The 21,817-nt window shown below is 41.5% G+C and overlaps 1 protein-coding gene across 2 annotated transcripts in view; it reads left to right on the top strand.

Moving 5' to 3' along the window:
* Nucleotides 1-21,817, top strand: part of LOC126100485 (fatty acyl-CoA reductase 1-like) — a 501,954-nt gene that overhangs the window by 399,894 nt on the left and 80,243 nt on the right. The window contains exons 3-4 of one of the 2 annotated variants that reach the window (XM_049911092.1): nt 5,808-6,056; nt 14,352-14,497. The exons of the other annotated variant lie outside the window; for it this stretch is intronic. Coding sequence (XP_049767049.1) covers nt 5,808-6,056; nt 14,352-14,497 — 395 coding nt within the window. The remainder of the gene's footprint in view (nt 1-5,807; nt 6,057-14,351; nt 14,498-21,817) is intronic. 2 annotated transcript variants of the gene reach the window in all.

Consider the following 21,817-nt stretch of genomic DNA (forward strand, 5'->3'; position numbering starts at 1 on the left):
TGGTTCTGTCAGTGTGATCATGTGATGTATCTGACCCCAGGAATGTGTCAATAAAGTTTCCCCTTCCTGGGACAATGAATTCACGGTGTTCTTATTTCAATTTCCAGGAGTGTATCAATTGGCCTACTCTTTTTGAAACATCATTGTAATGTTTCAAAGAGTCACTCGCTGTTGATTTACACACATCGACTTGGGTCTGCAAATCTATAAATTTTCTACCAATGTTGGTATCGGCGGAATCCATCATGGAAAGAACACTGTCTATTTTTGCATGTACGTTTGCGTTTAGCTCGCTTGCGTAAGCAGTGGTAATGGCTTTAATTTTTTCCTCCAAGTTGTCATTCGAACTTTTGATTTGTGTTCAAAATGGTTCAAATGGCTCTGAGCACTATGGAAATTAAATTCTGAGGTCATCAGTCCCCTAGAACTTAGAACTACTTAAACCTAACTAACCTAAGGACATCACACACATCCATGCCCGAGGCAGGATTCGAACCTGCGGCCGTAGCGGTCGTGCGGTTCCAGACTGTAACGCCTAGAACCGCTCGGCCACTACGGCCGGCAATTTGTGTTTGGATGTCGGTAATAACAGAATTTATATTGGTCATTTCCACTTGAGTATCCTCTATCCTCAATTCTAAACTGTTGAAACTGCTGTCTACAGCTCTGTTCTGTTCCTGTAATCTGGCATCAACATCCACTTCTAGGATTACCCATGTGAACTTCAATATTATCACTTTTTTGTGTTAACTGTCCCATGTGTGCCTCAAAACTGGTTTTCATCAGAAAACAATTTTAGTACATCTGACAACGAGCATTCACGCGGTTGCGACGCGGACTGGCGCCGACAATAAATGAAAAACACTTATACAGCACTGAAACTGGTGTAGAGAGCGGCCATTTTGATCCACTAAAATATACAACAATGGCAATTTTGCGTAACTATTTCTAACTATTTTAAGCGAAATGATGTGAAAGAGGCAGATCTAAGAGCAAAAGGAAGGAGAAATTTGGGAATTAAATAGCGTGAGGAAAAGGAAAGAAGCGTAGACATGAATATTCACCAGCCGATTGAATGCTTCGTACGCAAAGGTTCAAACGTAAGTCGTACTGACTTTAGTTCTCTTGCGCGTTGCTATTTACCACTGTTGTGGATTCGTACTGCGTTTTTCTGCACATACATCCTTTTTTACTGGTTCCTTTTCCGTGCGCTTCCAAATTTCCTCCAGATGGTAGCATGAAAAATAAAAACAGATTAGTTTTTAGGTAAGTCCCTGTTCGGGCGCCACATCTGCAGTTAGGAACTTGCTTATTCTGTATACGAAATAGTAGTAAATAATAATAGTTATGCTGTAACTGTTGGTTGGTAATATTTACTGACAAAATGAAACCTAACGCTAGAGTGCGTATTTACGGCTATCCTGTGCGGCCGTTTTTTAGTTCGACTTTAAAAGAGGGAGAGATTATTAATTGATCACCGATGCGTCGGTTCTCGATTGTGTTCAGGAGACGTACGGATTGATTACGCGAATAATTGACCTCTTGACCCAGATTGCCTTCACGCAATCAGAATCTTCGATGAAAATACCTAAGGGTACTATTTGAATATAAAAATGGAATCGAAAGCAAATTAGTGGAATTTCGTTAGAGAAAGATTAACAGATCGGAAGTTGAACACATTAGTGGTCTCCCAAATACAATCGAGACACCGCGATAAAGAGCGAACCTGTAACAAGGCTCATATACAATGTGAACATCATTTTTGGTTAGTGAAAGAAAAGAATAAGAAGAAAATTGCTGTATCGTAAAATATTAATATATTTTGAACAAATTTTCTTTAAATTTCTAGACATTGACAAACACACAATAATTGCATGACTTACATCTGATATTTCTTTTGTACACGGCGCAGTCCAATAATCGCTGCTTTGTCAGTCCGTTCCTTCTTAAAAATTAAATGTCCTTGCGTGTGCGTAAGTACATTGTATCCTCACCCGGGTTACGGAAATGTTTGTTCGTCGTTTCACATAGTTTTTACACAAAACAAAAATACAACATGTAGCAATGCTATGCAGTACGTCTTAACATGTCGGCAACCAATAGTAAAAGGGATAATGAAATCTCTAGAATATTTCTTAACAAAAGATAGATTGTTCTTTCTTCTGTTTCGCAGTTTCTTGCTATCAAGCTCTGCGGCAATGATTTTATATATCTGCACCCAGCGGGTCATAGTGTTTAGAGTATTTAAACGCTGGACGCGCGTCTTGGTATAGGCACACATTAAAAAAAAAAAAAAATTCGTCTCTTTACTCTCGCGCTGTGATGCTTAGCATCTTTACGAACTACATCTCGTTAGCTGTTCTTTTCTTTCATGACAAAAAACTCAAATGGTTCAAATGTCTCTGAGCACTATGGGACTTAATTTCTGAGGTCATCAGTCCCCTACAACTTAAAACTACTTAAACCTAACTAACCCAAGGACATCACACACATCCATGCCCGAGGCAGGATTCGAACCTGCGACCGTAGCGGTCGCGCGGTTCCAGACTGAAGCGCCTAGAACCGCTCGGCCTCCAGCGGCCGGCTTTTATGACAAATATCTCGTATGCTTATATTACAATACAATGTGCCTCTATGGACTTCTAGGGCTCGGCCCTCAGGACTGTCACATGCATGTTTCATGTTTAAAATGACGGCTTCAAAGATCTTGTGTTCTTCTCGACCAGGTATTGATTGACCATCCTAGGTATGTAGACGAGTTCTTGGCTGTTTTTCTGTGGAATATAGCTTATCTACCCTTCTTATAATTGTGTTCAACCACATTTCTCAATCTAGTTTCCAAAAATCCTGTAGTAGATCGTTTCAGCAACTGAAAGTAGTGAAGTGCCTCTATAGTCCTTATGCTCAATGTAGTCCCGTCTTCCCATAATATCGGACTATCAAAATGATTTTTCTTCTCTTCGATTGTTTTAAATAGCAGTTCACTTGCAAAGATTTTAATCATTTGTGGTTTGATAACACCTTTTTTTAAAAAGCTTCTTAATAATCATCTTCTTATAATCTAGTTCACTTTAAGTTTAGATACCAAACGCTGCCGTTCTGCACACGTCTATTTTTGCCAAGGAGTTCGCTTTCATAGCACTGATTTTATAAATGGTGAATTAACTAAATTTAACGATAACTCATTTGCTGTGTAGTGATTAACTTAATCGTTCTTTGTAAACTGTAGTAGCACAAGATGGTGCCCTTAACTTTTCTGGAATGGTTCTCGGAATATGACGTTCCATAAAGGAAAAATGACATACAGAAAAATTGTACGATCAGTTCTAGACTGCATGAAAACCGATTTCGAGCGAAATAAGAGTAATGCAATTTTGTCATATGATGACATGATGGAGACCGTGGCTATTGTTTGAAGACAAATATTAATGGTGTTAGGACAGCAACCAGCCACAAATTTACTTTCAGTTCCTTTATTTAAAGGGTACCGTTACCGGTTTCGAATCGTTGTGATTTATCCTCAGACGGTTTACACGCTGTTTCTTACAGATTAATTGTCCTAAAATATAAATAATACATAATTATAAACACGCCACGCACAGATGGTTGCGTTACAGATTTTCGTTGCATGTGACTTACGTGAAACGTCGGTTAGGAATGTTTGTTTTCATAACATTCGTCCAACAGATGTAAATGCATTCCAACTGCATTCTTATTGTTGCACACGTAAATTGTTGTCACTGAACACTTTAGATTTGTCACTGAGAAGATTTCTACCACGCACTACATATTTTGATACATACTAAGAGCTTACAAACATATGAGTATCACAGATGCTACGATATATCGTAACATTTGACGATGATGTCCTATGTTTGGAAAGGATCATATATTCATTTACGCAGCTGTAATGCCTTTTACACTAGTACAGAGACGTTGAATTTTTGAGTTGGTATTGTTAAATTAATTATAAAGTTTTTTCCTTTAATATATATATATATATATATATATATATATATATATATATATATACAATATTATTTACTTTCATTTAGCATCATGAGAATTATAGTAAGATATAAATTTGCTACTTGATCTGCAGATAGGTGTACTAATATTATTTGCTTTGTTGCTTTGAAGACTGGAAAGTAATTTTTGGAAATCTTTCAGGAAAGAGGTGTTAGCTAACTCTATTTGTTCGTTAAGGATATAGTCTGGGGTGCTGTTTTTGTGTGTGTGTATTTCAAATTCTTCTAATATATTCATAGTGGTTCCTTTTTCTGCTAGATGTAAAATATTTAAGTTGTCCTCCATGTTTCCCACTGAATGGTTTTCTTTAGCAATATGGGCTGCAAATGCTGATTTGTTCACGTTACCAAGTCTTAAAGCACCAATATGTTCTTTATATCTAATTTCAACACTTCTGCCTGTCTGTCCAATGCAGAACTTTGGGCATGTATCACATTTGAATTTTTATATTCCTGATTTATGGGAGGGACTCTTGGAGGTATTTACATCATGGATTACTTTTTGTTGTAATTTATTATTTGTGGGAAAGCTGATTATGATATTTTTCTTCTTTTTAAATAAGTTTGCTATTTGGTATGAAAGTTGGCCTATGTATGGGAGAGTAGCATATTTAGGTTTGGCTTCAGTGGCACACCGATTTGGCATGAAGTGACTGCTGTGAAGTGGATCTGTGGTTTTTGTCTGCATTTTGTTGTGAAGTTTTTCTATTATTGTGGGTTTGTATCCATTATTATGAGCAACTGTTCGACGACAGCCTGCGACAGGCCGTCGTCACCAACGTGGTGGGCACCAAGCGCGTGCAGCAGCTGGCCGAGCAGCTGCCCAACCTACAGGCCTGACGAATGTGCACTCATTGAAAATAATTGAAACATCCTGTAGAGATGGCAGGATATCAATGTAGCTTTGCACATGTACACATAACCAGCGCATATGTAAATGATAAGAGTTATAATTCTCTGTGATCTGCATAATGGTCACCAGAGTGCATTAGTTTGGTTTATGTTTACTGTTATTATCAGGGCATGAACAGCGTCATATGTCTGGTGAACACTGTGAAGGACACGAAGATGCTGTTTACTGGTATGAAGTAGGGGAATCAGCATAAGAGTAGTTCTTCTGGGATTATAACAGTTATCTTCGCTACACAGTTTCACAAAGCAATAGTCAAGGCGCTGGGTTGTGAATAAAATGAACGTTTCATTTGTTACCTTGTGCATAAGTATCTGTATAGTATGCTAGTGGAGAGTGTGTCTCTGTCACGATTGTGAGGGACTTGAATCTGTGTGTCGACAGATGGTATGGGTGTTTTAGTGATCTTGACATGTAGCTCGGCATGTGGTTTTTGTTTGGATTAATAAATGTCCAGTGCTAATCTTAGATACCCTAATATGTGAATGAGAGTGGAAAAGTACAAGTGTGGTTGAGTAAATCTACACTGGAAGTGCTGAGGATGGTGGCTTCGCTTTTCAGTGAAGTAATCTACACACTTCACTTGTCACACAGCAACTGGAGGGTGACAATTAATTTTGAATAGTATTACGGTTATGCCATTATCATAGTCAAACTTGAAGGCTTCAGTGTCATTTTCACTACTTCTCGTTCCTTCTTGGCCAAAAGTCTTCCAAATATCTTTTCTCATTAAGTCAGTGAGCCAGATCAGATTAGGGACTTTACATCTTGTTTTACATCTTCTCAAGGAGATGTATTTGATTTATTAGTTTATCATAAAATACACGTAATTCTCATTGTCATCAGCAGTCTGCGTTTTATTTGTGCAGATATTCTCAAAGGTTCGAGACGAGCGGCCTGACTTTGCACGCCACCTGTCCGTGATCGGCGGCGATGTCAGCTCCCCAGACTTCCAGCTGGAAGATCAGGACATTGCGGCCCTGCGGCGTGACGTCAGCGTCGTCTTCCACTGTGCCGCCAGCGTCCGCTTCGACGACAGCCTGCGCCAGGCCGTCGCCACCAACGTGGTGGGCACAAAGCGCTTGCTGCAGCTGGCCGAGCAGCTGCCCAACCTGCAGGTCCGAGGAATGTATGAAACGGCGTAACATGCTCTTAGAGTAAGGGAGTGTATTTACACCGATGAGCCACAATGCACTCATCGAAAATAATTGAAGCATCCAGTAGACACGGCAGGATATCAATGTAGCTTTGCACATGTACACATAACCAGCGGGTATGTAAATGATAAGAGATACAATTCTCTGTGATCAGCAGTATGGTCACCAGAGTGCATTAGTTTTGTTTATGTTTACTGTTGTTATCAGGGCATGAGCAGCGTCATATATCTGGTGAACACTGTGAAGGACACGAAGATGCAGTTTACTGGTATGAAGTAGCGGAATCAGCATATGACGGAGTTTGAAAGAGGCTTCATTGTGGGTCTCCATTTGGCTGTCAAGTTGAATCATACAGAATCGACATTTGTGGGCATTTGGATTCGATAGTGGCCGGATGCAGGACTGTATGGGAACGTGAGGTTAGTCATACTCGTCATCATGGTTCCAGTGGACAGCATCTGACCACCACAATGGAGAAACACGATGTAGTACACCATGCACATCATAGCCCCTTCACATCTCTGCTGGTCACCAGAGAATAGGTAATGAGCTCCCTGGGACATTCTGTGTCATCCCACTCCATTATTTTCAGGACTACTAGCAGCTGCACTAGGAGATTAGTGTCACGTGCATAGGCTGCAGCTAACATTGCAATACAGATTGCCAGATTTGGAGTGCAGCTGTGCCTGAGAAATATGGACTGCTAAAGAATGACATGACACTGTATTCAGAAATGACATAGAATTCTGCACTAACTCAGATGCCCATTGTCTGCGAGTTAGTGGTGACCTAGGGAGAGGTGACTTTCTTACAATGTTTTAGAGGGTCGCAACGTTCTCATCCCTGTCAGTATGGTGTGGGGAACCATTACATATGACAGCAAGTCACGGCCAGTATCGATTGAGAGGAATGTTACAGCACAACTATGTCTCATGGGCATCTTGCGTCATCACGTGTTAACTCTCTTGTTACAGTATTATGATGCCATTTCTCAACAGCACAATGATCATCCAGACAAGACATGTTCTCTGTGAATTGTCTGCAGGACAGGTACTCCTGCTGCCAGCAACAGGCATAGATCAGATATACATCTGCTGCAATAAAAGATGTATGGAAGCAACTGAAATGGCAACTCTGTTCCAGTGTCAAATCCAGAATATCAATAATTTAAATGTCTGGTTTGTTGACTTGGGAGAAGGGACCAAACAGCAAGGTCATCGGTCCTATTAGATAAGGGAAGGATGGGAAAGAAAGTCTATTGTCTCTTTTCAAGGTAACCATCCCGGCATTTGCTCAAAGTAATTTAGGGAAATCGAAATGTCAGATCCCTTAATCATGCAGGTAGGTTAGAAAATTTAAAAAGGGAAATGAATAGGTTAAAGTTAGATGTAGTGGGAATTAGTGAAGTTCGGTGGCAGGAGGGGCAAGACTTTTGGTAAGGTGAATACAGGGTTATAAACACTAAATCAAATAGGGGTAATGCAGGAGTAGTTTTAATAATGAATAATAAGATAGGATTGCGGGTAAGCTACTATAAACAGCATAGTGTATGCATTATTGTGGCCAAGATAGACACGAAGCCCACACCCACTACAGTAGTACTAGTTTATATGGCAACTAGCTCTGCAGATGATGAAGAAATTGATGAAATGTATGATGAGATAAAAGAAATTATTCAGGTAGTGAAGGGAGACGAAAATTTAATAGTCATGGGTGACTGGAATTCGAGTGTAGGAAAAGGAAGAGAAGGAAAAGTAGTAGGTGAATATGGATTGGGACTAAGAAATGCAAGAGGAAGCCGCCTGGTAGAATTTTACACAGAGCATAACTTAATCATAGCTAACACTTGATTCAAGAATCATGACAGAAGGTTGTTTACATGGGAGAATCCTGGAGATACCAGATTTCAGATAGATTATATAATGGTAAGACAGAGATTTAGGAAGCAGATTTCAAATTGTAAGACATTTCCAGGGGCAGATGTGGACTCTGACCACAATCTATTGGTTATGAACTGTAGATTAAAACAGAAGAAACTGCAAAAAGGTAGGAATTTAAGGAGATGGGACCTGGATAAACTGAAAGAACCAGAGGTTGTACAGAGTTCCAGGGAGAGCATAAGGGAACAATTGACAGGAATGGGGGAAAGAAGTACAGTGGAAGAAGAATGGGTAGCTTTGAGGAATGAAATAGTGAAGGCAGCAGAGGATCAAGTAGGTAAAAAGACGAGGGCTAGTAGAAATCCTTGGATGACGGAAGAGATACTGACTTCAATTGATGAAAGGAGAAAATACAAAAATGCAGTTAGTGAAGCAGGCAAAAAGGAATATAAACGTCTCAAAAATGAGATCGACAGGAAGTGCAAAATGGCTAAGCAGGGACAGCCAGAGGATAAATGTAAGGATGTAGAGGCTTATCTCATGAGGGGTAAGATAGATACTGCCTATAGGAAAGAGAACCACTTGCATAAATATCAAGAGCACAGATGGAAACCTAATTCTAAGCAAAGAAGGGAAAGCACAAAGGTGAAAGGAGAATATAGAGGGTCTATACAGGGACGATGTTCTTGAGGACAATAATATAGAAATTTGAAGAGCAGGTAGATGAAGATGAAATGGGAGATATCATACTGCGTGAAGAGTTTGACAGAGCAATGAAAGACCTAAGTCGAAATAAGGCCCTGGGGGTAGACAACATTCCATTAGAAATACTGATAGCCTTGGAAGAGCCAGTCCTGACAAAACTCTACCATCTGGTGAGCAAGACGTATGAGACAGGCGAAATTCACTCAGACTTTAAGAATATAATAATTCCGATCCCAAAGAAAGCAGGTGTTGACAGATGTGAAAATTACCAAACTATCAGTTTAATAAGTCACAGCTGCAAAATACTAAAGCCAATTCTTTACAGACGAATGGAAATACTAGTAGAAGCCAACATCGGGGAAGATCAGTTTGGATTCCGTAGAAATGTTGGAACACGTGAGGCAATACTAACCCTACGACCTATCTTAGAAGAAAGATTAAGGAAAGGCAAACCTACGTTTCTAGCATTTGTAGACTTAGAGAAAGCTTTTGACAATGATGACTGCAATACTCTCTTTCAAATTCTGAAGGTGGCAGGGGTAAAATACAAGGAGCGAAAGGCTATTTACAATTTGTACAGAAAGCAGATGGCAGTTATAAGAGTCAAGGGACATGAAAGGGAAGCAGTGGTTGGGAAGGGAGTGAGACAGGGTTGTAGCCTCTCCCCGATGCTATTCAATCTGTATATTGAGCAAACAGTAAAGGAAACAAAAGAATAGTTCGGAGTAGGTATTACAATCCATGGAGAAGAAATAAAAACTTTGAGGTTCGCCGATTATATTGTAATTCTGTCAGAGACAGCAAAGGACTTGAAAGAGCAGTTGAATGGAATGGACAGTGTCTTAAAAGTAGGGTATATGATGAACATCAACAAAAGCAAAACAAGGATAATGGAATGTAGTCGAATTAAGTCGGATGATGCTGAGGGAATTAGATTAGGAAATGCTACACTTAAAGTAGTAAAGGAGTTTTGCTATTTGGGAATCAAAATAACTGATGATGGTCGTAGTAGAGAGGATATGAAATGTAGACTGGCAATAGCAAGGAAAGCGTTTCTGAAGAAGAGAAATTTGTTAACATCGAGTATAGATTTAAGTGTCAGGAAGTCGTTTCTGAAAGTATTTGTATGGAGTGTAGCCATGTATGGAAGTGAAACATGGACGATAAATAGTTTGGACAAGAAGAGAATAGAAGCTTTCGAAATGTGGAGCTACAGAAGAATGCTGAAGATTAGATGGGTAGATCACATAACTAATGAGGAAGTATTGAATAGGATTGGGGAGAAGAGAATTTTGTGGCACAACTTGACCAGAAGAAGGGATCGGTTGGTAGGACATGTTCTGAGGCATCAAGGGACTACCAATTTAGTACTGGAGGGCAGCGTGGAGGGTAAAAATCGTAGAGGGAGACCGAGAGAGAAATACACTAAGCAGATTCAGAAGGATGTAGGCTGCAGTAGGTACTGGGAGATGAAGAAGCTTGCACAGGGTAGAGTAGCATGGAGAGCTGCATCAAACCAGTCTCAGCACTGAAGACCACAACAACAACAACAATATGCCGAATGCGACAAATTATAATGGTTGTGGGCCACCTTCACTCAGGAGATGATTCACTGGTTTTATGACACTTTCCCAACCTAATCAGTGCGTGCATCCAGACCAGAAGGGATGCAGTATCATAGTCACAAGTGGACTCATGTTGCCAAGTTCTTTGTAAAATGACTAGACTTTTTAATCACAGTAATGACATAACACACCACCCTCTCAATCAATGAAATTTCGTTTCGTTTCCTCTTCCTCCTATTCTAGGTTTAGCACTATTTGTCAAGCAATGCCAAATTGGTTCACCTTTGCAATGCAATGAAGTAGGGATTCTACATGGGATCGATTTGATAAGACGTCGGTAGGCCTATGGCTGGGTCTTGCAGCTCTCATAAATAACTTGCATGTGTGTTCTGGAGGCATTAACCCAGTAGTGTGCCAAAATTATTTTCACAGATTTCTATAAGGAAAATTTGGCGGCCAAATCATCAGTTTACTACATGCTACTCAAATCACTGTAACACGATTCTGGCCTTGTAACACAGGAAGCTATCCTGATATAAGACGCTATCGCTATCAATGGGGAGGTCATCAAACATGAAGACGTTCTGGTGGTCCACAGTGAAGTTAATAAAAGCTGGAGCTGTCATGGACCCATTGACAACTACCACAGGTCCCATGGAAGTCCATGTGAATGACCATCATAACTTTTTAGCATCCACATTAGCATGCATCTGTGGCACTTGCACGTTTTGTGCAGCTGTTTGCTTGGATAATGGTGTTTCCAGACACGACGATCGGCCTGGCGTAACAAGAAACTGTGATTCAAGCGACCAGGTGATCCATAGCCATTGTTTCGCTGTCCAATCTCGATGATCCTACAGACAACTGCAATGTTAATTAACAACGTTGTTGGGACAACATGCGTAGACGTCTATGTTCATGAAATTGCTCTGAAACGCTTATGCCTGTATCAGGATTATACTCTGTCGTTAGACCTGCCATGGATCACCCACCACCCATCTAACCTCAAAGAGTGGGCAAGCATCTGACTTCCATATTCTCTAAATAACGTGTAAGGCCAGCGCCCTGTCGCTATTCATGAGTTCTCCTTTCTACAACCACTTTTCATAGATGCTCACAGTAGTAACTTGGAAACATCCGATCAGCTTTGACATATCCAAGACGCTCGTTCTTATGAGCTTCTGTACAGTTTGGAAGGTAGGAGACGAGGTACTGGCAGAAGTAAAGCTGTGAGGACGGTGCGTGAATCGTGCTTGGGTAATTCAGTTGGTAGAGCACTTGCCCGCGTAAGGCAAATGTCCCAAGTACGAGTCTCGGTCCGGCACACAGTTTTAATCTGCCAGGAAGTTTCATATCAGCACACACTCCGCTGCAGAGTGAAAAACTCATTCTGGAGATTATATTAGATTAATGAATACAATATTTTCTAATGGAGTGGAACGTGGCAGTTTAACAAAAGATTTCTTTATTCGCTATCATATTCTCTTCATTTCTGTTTAAATGTTGGTTGCATATCTGTCAGACTCCTGATGCTGTTTGGTAAGTGTCCCAAGATTTTTGTGGCAAAAAATTCACCCCAGTCTGTGCCAAAGTTAGATTTAACACAAAGAAGTGCATATCAGCCATTCTTCTACTGTTAAAGCTTTGCACATTGCTATTGCTTTGTATTGGGATGGGTTATCACCAAATATTTCGTATGTGAATCTATACATTGCGAAGCTACTGTGAATATCACTAGTTCCTTTAATAATTTTCCTCCCAGATGATCTTGGCTGTTATCCAGCTATTATTCTAACCACAAGCTTTGTGCAATGAATACTTCTTTCCTTAATGATGAATTAACCAAAAATATGATCACATGCGAAAGGGATGAGAGGAAACAGGCATAGTGAGCTAATATATTTCTAAGTTTATCGCCAAAATTTGCAACACATTAATAACATACGAAACCTGATTTCATACATATCAGTAGATCATGAATGTGTTTCATCTAATTTAATCTCTCATCAATGCACAGACCAAAAAATTTGGAATATTGTGCCTTAGATACAGACGTCTTTCCAAACTCTGCATTCATTAATTGTTTTGTAGGTTTTGTACCGTTTACTGCACAGATCTGTAGGTACTGCATTACATCAAAGCTTTTGATAGTCAGTTAATAATTTTCTACAAGACATTACGTACAAATTCCTCAGTGAATCCTTGTTTGTTGGGTGTGATTACTATACTTGTGTCATCAGCATCTTCATGAATATTGACTGGCAAGTTATTTATATATATATATATATATATATATATATATATATATATATATATATATATATATATATATACACAACAGCAAGGGACCCAATATTGAACCTTGTGGGACCCCATTCTTGATACCTCCCCAGCTTGAGAAATCTTCTGATATCTACACATTATGTGAATTTTTTATTTCAACCTTCTGTATTTGTCCAGTTAAATATGAATTAAATCATGTGAGCATTGTTCCACTCGTACCACAATACTTAAGGTTATCTAGAAAAATTCCATGATTTACACAATCAAATGCCTTATAAAGATCACAGAAAATTTCAACACGTGATGTTCGGTTGTTACTCAGAACATTTAAAATTTTATTAGTGAAACCATATACAGCGTTTTCTGTTGAAAAGCCTTTCTGAACACCAAACAGGCGTTTGGTTGCCACTTTATTTTTACAGATACTTGAAGCTACTCCTGAGTATATTACATTTTCAAGAATTTTGGGCAAAGGTGTCAGAAGTGAGACTTGGCGGTAGCTGTTGGCACCAGACCAACCCTCTTTTTCATGGAGTGGTTCAACAGTAGTATATTTCACTCTATAAAGTAAAAATGTTTTGTTTCAGTGAGGTATTACATATGTGGCAGAGTGTCCTACTTATCTATCGGCAAAAACCATGTAGTAATTTGCCGGAGATGCCACAAATTCCGCAAGAGCTCTAAATTTTGAATGAGTTTATTATTTTTCTAAATTCAGAAAGAGAGGTGAGTACAATTTCTGTTTTACTAAATTTCACAGACATTGCCTCCTCCTTTCTGATGAACATCTGCATCCTGTTTCCTCCATTTTTGATTCACTTTGAATGAAAACTGTTTGAATGAAAGTGTCAGTTATGTTAGTGAATTTACATATTTTCGGCCTGCATTGCCTTTAGAATGATTTGTTTCGTAGCTCCGCTTCCTTACTTTCCTCACTGAGCCAAATGTTTGCAACGCCATCAAACATCGTTCAATCTCGCCATGGGTTCTGGTACGTCGTCCTAATCAACACCTGATTAACTGCATCCTTTGTAAACGATAGATCATGTTATGCAACAATGAAAGTGACTTCGCCAGTATATTCGTCCTCGCTGCAGGAATGCGTGAAAACCACTCCTGCTACCCTTTCTCTATCTCCTGTAAAAAAGCGTCTTCCCACAAGAGCCTTCTTTCATGGTTTTTCACCAGTAAGCTAACTACGCAACTTTTCCTGCAGTGCACCGCAACTCAATTCGTCCTATAATTCCCTCCAGCTCCAGCTCAATAACTTCACCTCCTTCTGTAACCAGTGGTGCCTTTGCAACAATCCTAAAACAGCCACATTATAAATTATAAGAAAATGTAGCCAAGTGTCCCATCCCTGAGATCTTTACCCTACAGCCCAAACCGTCCAGATTATCTAATTAACAGGAGTAAGTCAGAACAAAGTATGATACGATACTTATCAACACTTCTTTTCTGAAACAAACATTCTGATTCAAAGTGCGTGGCCAGCTGTAACTAGTAAAATTAAAAATCTTCTAGACTAAATAACGAAGTAATATTTGACAACTGAACATTCAGCTTAATTTCCCTTTCGAGAACTGAGTATGCAGTTTTGCCTTCTTTTCTATGAACCTGAAAGTTTGCATTACTTCCATAACTACTTCAGTGTGTAAACGGTCAGTGATGCATGAGAGAGTTAGTAGAGTATGTGTTATGACTTTAGATCTATGATTCCAATAAGCAGAATATCCACTTACATAAACGATACTGTTTGTATTCAAAATTGCCGTGATTTCAGGAATGTACTGATTTATAATTACAAAAATGTTGTTTTTCAGGTATTTATGTACATCTCGACCTCCTTCTGCCACTCAGACCATCAAGTCATCGAAGAAAGACTGTATCCAGCAAAAGCAGACCCCGAAAAGGTTATGAATATTGTTTCCTCGATGGATGACGATCTTTTAGAGCTTATAACACCAAAGTAAGAAAATAAAAACAGTTCACTTTTCCTGTTATTAACTAGATAGTAATCTAGAATGGTTAAAATCTATTATATCTATTAGCCAAAAATTGCAGCATGCACCAGTGGCCTTTCGGTCTCTCTGAAATTCAAGATAGCAAAAAACTTTTATACAAAATATCACACCGTGTTATGAACCCCATAGCAGCTTATACTAGTTTGCAGAACGTGTCCTCATATTCACACTCAGCTCACATAGTTCCCAAGGATTATGAGGAGGTGTCTCGTGATCTCTGAAATGGTGTTCGATTACATCCTAGATGTATCTCACAGAAGCACGATATGGCCAATGTAAAGGGTAGGATGTCAACTCGAATCCACTATTGTGGTCCTCAGAGCCCTCTTCCTTTGATGTTGGCGTTATTCTTTCGGGACATTCCCCGCGACTGAATGTAAGTACATACATCAAAGATTACTTCTCTCAATACGACCATCGATAGAGAAATGTCACGAAGAGTTTTATGAATGAACTCATTAATATAAATTCAACACCCTTTCATAGATTTCTTGTGTTATCATCGGCGATTGCGTTGGATTAGAAGACACGCATGTGCAGAGCTTTCCCCAACCCATTAGGGTCAAAATTAAATGGGTGGTTGATGGTCACAAACAGATTGCTCCCAGGTAATCAGCTTCATGAGTTCCGCTTTCAGTCCTTAAGGACCATGAATGCCAACCTGCAGCCGTGTCATCATTTTCCAATCTTGTCATCATTATATGGTATGCAGTGGCGTGAGATGAGCGCCCCACAGTGACACCTGCAGCTCATACTTCTCAGTCAAGTGCCAACTGGTATCGTGAAGCTGTGTGCTCCCCATTCCAGTATTTGTACAAAGGAAAAATACTTGGGAGTAACGGGACGTCTGTCTCTGCTATTTACATGGCCGTCAGACACCCCAACACTTCATCTATGGAGGCTAACGAGGTATGGAACTAATAGTCGGTAATGATATCTTGTTTTATATTGAATTGAAACTGAACACCTGTTTGTCGACCGTGACATAGGATACGTCAAACCAGAAAAAGAGTTCGACAATGTAAAATGCTGTAAGGAGTTCGAATTATCGTGTATGTAAGCTACAAATCCGAACATACAATACGTACGGGAACCATGAAGGAAAGATCAAAATGGAAGATAAAGAACGAAGTGCTGCGATTGAAAAGAGTATGAGACAGGGACGTTGTCTCTTCTGATGGGTACAGTTCATGCACTTCACCCTACAGTCAGTGGAAACCACGGGAAAACACATCTGGGTAGTTGTATTCGATCTTTAACTTTCAGTTTATCTTGTAGTGACTTGCATGTCGTCAAATAATTAAATAAAATGGTTCAAATGATTCTGAACACTATGAGACTTAACATCTGAGGTCTTCAGCCCCTAGAACTTAGAACTACTTAAACCTAACTAACCTAAGGACATCACACACATCCATAGACGACGCAGGATTCGAACCTGCGACCGGTCGGTGATAATACCGATATGATTATACATAGGGTATTCAAAAGAAATTGTTTTCGTCTTCCGGCAGAAGTATACCGTAAGCTGTTGGAGAAGCCGAGCGTTCCTAGTGATTGGATAAAAGTGCAGGTCATTCCCATTTCCATTTACGGGCAAACCAATGCTTCTAAGGTCGGGCTGTTGCAGAATTTCGAAACATTTTCTATTCTCGCGTTTTACGACATTCCTGGAGACCGAAAATTCCCTCCCTTGGAAACAACAGGAGTTCTGAAAACTGAGAACGTGTGAAACCCAACTTGTTCTATTGATCCGTGAGATGACGATCTCGTGCTACTGGCACCCAGGTTGATACCGTCTTCCTTGACTTCTGGAAGGCGTTTGATAAAACTCCACACTGCCTGTCATCCTGAACGGAAACATAATACTGACTTTGTATCTATACCAAGGAAGTGTTATTGGACCATTACATTTAAAATCTGTATAAACAATTAGTCAGAAGATCTATGAAGATTTTTGAGGAAGACGCTGTCATATATACACAGAAGCAACAAGGAAAGTAAATTGTAACAATGTACAGGAAAATCTGCAGAGGGTCAATGCTTGGTGCAAGACTTGGCAGTTGCCCAAAAACATTTTTAAAAAATTTACATATTGTGCACAAGTAAGCAAATACACCAGGCCAACGATTTCACCCAGCATTCATATCCATAAAAGTGTCTTGGAGTATGTGTACAGAGGAATTTAAAATGAGATGATTGCGTAAAACTAATTACAGGAGTAGAAATCCAATTAGCATTCAGGATCAAATTTACACTTAAATGATTTTTAAGAGCGTAAATGGCTTTGAAACTCCACAGATCTAGTACCCATATCCCATATTTCCCTTATCCTCCTGTTTACACCTCATCACAGCCTAGTAATAAAATAGGGCTGCAAGTCATTTGGATTGCGTGAAAATGGGGTCACATTTGGAGATATGCAGAATTTCTATACTTTAAAATTGCCTGAGCTTCACTTGAAATGCGTAAAAGCCGCGTCATGTTGAAACATATGTGCCTCTGAAGTGCATAATATGGGGCCTCACTTGAATTGGTGCCATGTTACAATTAATTGCCTCTGAACTGAGTAGGCAAACACACACACACACAGAACACTGTGTAACACTGCACCTCTGTAAATAATGTACTGTCTCATGCCTAAATTTCATCTCACATATTTGCACAGAACATCAAAAAAGTATGTGCAATATTTCCACAACCACCTCCTCAGCTTTTCACTGATTTATGAACCACAGCACATTTCCTCTTTTTCCACCTGTGCAAAATACTGTGTTGCCTCATCATTCAATTTTGTCACAGACTTGTGAAATCAACAAGGTAAAATAATGTACGATATTTCAATATCGGCCTCATAATCGTCTCTCCGATTTATACATCACAGTAAGTTTTCTATGTCTCTTTCTACCTCTGTAAAAACTGTACTATCTCCACATCAAATTTCATGTGATACGTGTGTGCACAATATAAAATAAGTTGCATACAATAGTGTCACATCTGTCTTAAAACCCTCATTATAATTAATAAATTGTTCCCATTTGTCATGTTTAAATTAATGGGGTAAGATCATTTTAAATTATTACGGAAGATATGAATAGATAAAAACACTATGGAAATAATTTGTTTTTATACAGCGATCAGCCGAAACGTTATGACTACCTAACTAGTAAACAGTTTCTGGTATGGAAGGAATGACGTCTTGGTAGGTCGCTGGAATGAGTTGGCACCTCATCTGTACACATAAGTCACCTGATTCCCATAAGTTCTGGGAGACGGGTGATGAACTCTGACATCACATTCAATTACATCCCAGATGTGTGCGATTGGGTTCAGATCTGGCGAGTTGGAGGCCAACACATAAATTGGAACCCACCACTGTGTTCCTCAATCCACTGTACCACACACCTGGTCTTATGACATGACGCATTATCTTGCCTGAAAAATGCCACTGTTGTTGGCAAACATGATCGTCAAGAATGGGTGCAGCCAGTGTACCATGCCCCAGGGTCGTCATGGTGCCTTGTACAACCTCCAATAGACCCATGAATGCCCGTGTGAATGTTCCCCAGAATATAATCAAGCCACCAACTAGTCTCTGTCCTGTAGTACGGATGTCGAGGATCTGTTCCCCTCGAAGACCACTGATTCGCACGTTCCCTTTGGTACGATGATGAACGTGTTGGGATTCATCAGACCGTGGAATGCTCTGCCAATGCGTCAACGCTCAGTGTCGATGGTCACGTGCCCATTCCTCTTGTAGTAGCCAATGTAGTGGTGTGCACCCTGGCACATGGGTGGGTAGTCGGCTGCAAAGACATATCGGTAGGAGTGTTCGGTACTTTGTCTGTTCAGATACACTTTTACTCTGCTCAGCAGTAAACTCTAACGTTAGTACCGCCACAATGCACCGCCTGTCCTCTTTTACCAGTCTGCCCAACCTACGACGTCCGACCGCAGAGCGTTTGGACGTGGTTCCACCTTGGTTTCGCCATGTGTTGAAGACACTCACCACAGCACTCCTTGAACATCCGAGAAATCATGCAGTTTCCTAAGTGTTCATGCCAAGTCTCTGGCCCATCAAAATCTGCCCTCAGTCAGATCCATCGTGTGCCTTCCTCCTTCTACACACAGTCAGCACACTGACTCATACCAGAAGCATGGCGCTTGTGTCTGGCTAGCAGTCATTCCTCTCCAGGTGACACAACTATTACCTGGGCGGCTTTATATCGATAGTAGGTATATGGTCAAAATGTTCTGGCTGATCCATGTATGTAAGCAAGAAATCACAGTCGTATTTGTCTTACAGCCCATATCACTTGTGAACAATGCTGTCACTCGGAAGAAATATACACTGATAAGGGAAAAAATTATGATCACCTGCTTAATAGCTTGTCTGTCCGTCTTCGGAACGAAATAAATCATTGATTCGACGTATCAGGGACTCGAAGGTTTGTAGGTAGGTTTGTGGAGGTCTGTGGTATTAGATGTCTACGCGCAGGAAATGTAACTCGCGTAAATAACGGGCGGTTGATTTGCGTACGTGCTGATGACGAACGATGGGGCACAGACGGGTTCCAGGGGATTTACGTAAGGCGAATTCCGTCGCCGACACATCAACCTGAATTCACTGTAATGCTGCCCAAACGCCTGTATCGCAGTTCTGGCTCCGAGACAGGGACAATTATACTGCTGAAAAAGGACATCACCGTCGGGAAAGACATCAGGCTCGAAGTGATACGTGTTGTTCGCAACTGTCAGCATGTCTTAGATTAATACCATACGTCCCATCCAAGCGCAGTAGAATGTATCCCACAGCATAATATTACTCCCACAAACCGGCATCCGTGGCGCGCTGCACGTTTCGAGCCGCCGTTTACATCGATGACGGCGTTTGTGGGGACTACCATCGGCATAGTGTATCACCTGGGCGCTGATTCAGCCGAAGAGCCGACACGTTTCCATTCATCAACGGTCTAATTCCGATGGTCTCGTGGCTGCTACAGTTATAATTGACAGTGCTGTTGGGTCAACATCTGAACAAGTAGTGGCGGTCTGCTGTGAAGATCCTTGTTGACCAACATGCTGGAAATGGCGTGCTCCGAAACACTTGTGCGCGCAACAGCTTTGTGCTCTTTTGGTAGACATGATGCAGATCACTACCTATCTTACTTTACAGAGCAGACAAACCTACAGACCCCACTTTCTGTGATGAGTCGTGGACGTCCAACCACTTAGCGCCCAGTGGTTGTTTCACCGTCCTCCTATCTCTTTTCTTACATTCTCACGACAGTAGCATGTGAACATTCGACCATTTTCGCCATTTTGGAGGTACTCGTTCATAGGCTCTGTATAATACACTCCGGGAAATTGAAATAAGAACACCGTGAATTCATTGTCCCAGGAAGGGGAAACTTTATTGACACATTCCTGGGGTCAGATACATCACATGATCACACTGACAGAACCACAGGCACATAGACACAGGCAACAGAGCATGCACAATGTCGGCACTAGTACAGTGTATATCCACCTTTCGCAGCAATGCAGGCTGCTATTCTCCCATGGAGACGATCGTAGAGATGCTGGATGTAGTCCTGTGGAACGGCTTGCCATGCCATTTCCACCTGGCGCCTCAGTTGGACCAGCGTTCGTGCTGGACGTGCAGACCGCGTGAGACGACGCTTCATCCAGTCCCAAACATGCTCAATGGGGGACAGATCCGGAGATCTTGCTGGCCAGGGTAGTTGACTTACACCTTCTAGAGCACGTTGGGTGGCACGGGATACATGCGGACGTGCATTGTCCTGTTGGAACAGCAAGTTCCGTTGCCGGTCTAGGAATGGTAGAACGATGGGTTCGACGACGGTTTGGATGTACCGTGCACTATTCAGTGTCCCCTCGACGATCACCAGTGGTGTACGGCCAGTGTAGGAGATCGCTCCCCACACCATGATTCCGGGTGTTGGCCCTGTGTGCCTCGGTCGTATGCAGTCCTGATTGTGGCGCTCACCTGCACGGCGCCAAACACGCATACGACCATCATTGGCACCAAGGCAGAAGCGACTCTCATCGCTGAAGACGACACGTCTCCAATCGTCCCTGCATTCACGCCTCTCGCGACACCACTGGAGGCGGGCTGCACGATGTTGGGGCGTGAGCGGAAGACGGCCTAACGGTGTGCGGGACCGTAGCCCAGCTTCATGGAGACGGTTGCGAATGGTCCTCGCCGATACCCCAGGAGCAACAGTGTCCCTAATTTGCTGGGAAGTGGCGGTGCGGTCCCCTACGGCACTGCGTAGGATCCTACGGTCTTGGCGTGCATCCGTGCGTCACTGCGGTCCGGTCCCAGGTCGACGGGCACGTGCACCTTCCGCCGACTACTGGCGACAACATCGATGTACTGTGGAGACCTCACGCCCCACGTGTTGAGCAATTCGGCGGTACGTCCACCCGGCCTCCCGCATGCCCACTATACGCCCTCGCTCAAAGTCCGTCAACTGCACATACGGTTCACGTCCACGCTGTCGCGGCTTGCTACCAGTGTTAAAGACTGCGATGGAGCTCCGTATGCCACGGCAAACTGGCTGACACTCACGGCGGCGGTGCACAAATGCTGCGCAGCTAGTGCCATTCGACGGCCAACACCGCGGTTCCTGGTGTGTCCGCTGTGCCGTGCGTGTGATCATTGCTTGTACAGCCCTCTCGCAGTGTCCGGAGCAAGTATGGTGGGTCTGACACACCGGTGTCAATGTGTTCTTTTTTCCATTTCCAGGAGTGTAGTAATTTGCCCTTTGTCAAAGTAGCTTATTGCAATGGATTTCCTCATTTGCAGACCATATCTTCACTAGAATTCCGTCCGTGCCTGTTCCGCTTTCATGCATTTATTACCGCGTCACGTGCCTGCAACACCACCAGGCGTTGGCGGTAGTCAAATGTTTCGGTTTGTCAGAGTACAAAGAGAATCACAGTTTTCAACAATTTTCGGAATGTCATCTTTTGCAATCAATAGATCGTTGTAATTTACGTAGATATTTCAGATATTTTCATCAGGCAACAGGTATCTATCTGTATTTGCATTAATAAAATCGAAATGGCACTCTATTGCATTTTGTGTCAAATTATATATATACAAATCGCGACACCAAGAAGAAGCTGTGCGACATAAACGGAAGTTGGAAGAATTGTCTTTACATCTGAAAGATGATATCTATCCAGATTTCGCCCCAGTTGCATAAGAGTGGCGCTAGTAGCGCAAATCTATTTTT

The sequence above is a fragment of the Schistocerca cancellata genome, chromosome 9 (genome assembly GCF_023864275.1).
Source record: "Schistocerca cancellata isolate TAMUIC-IGC-003103 chromosome 9, iqSchCanc2.1, whole genome shotgun sequence".
In the NCBI taxonomy this organism is placed as follows: Eukaryota; Metazoa; Arthropoda; class Insecta; order Orthoptera; family Acrididae; genus Schistocerca; species Schistocerca cancellata.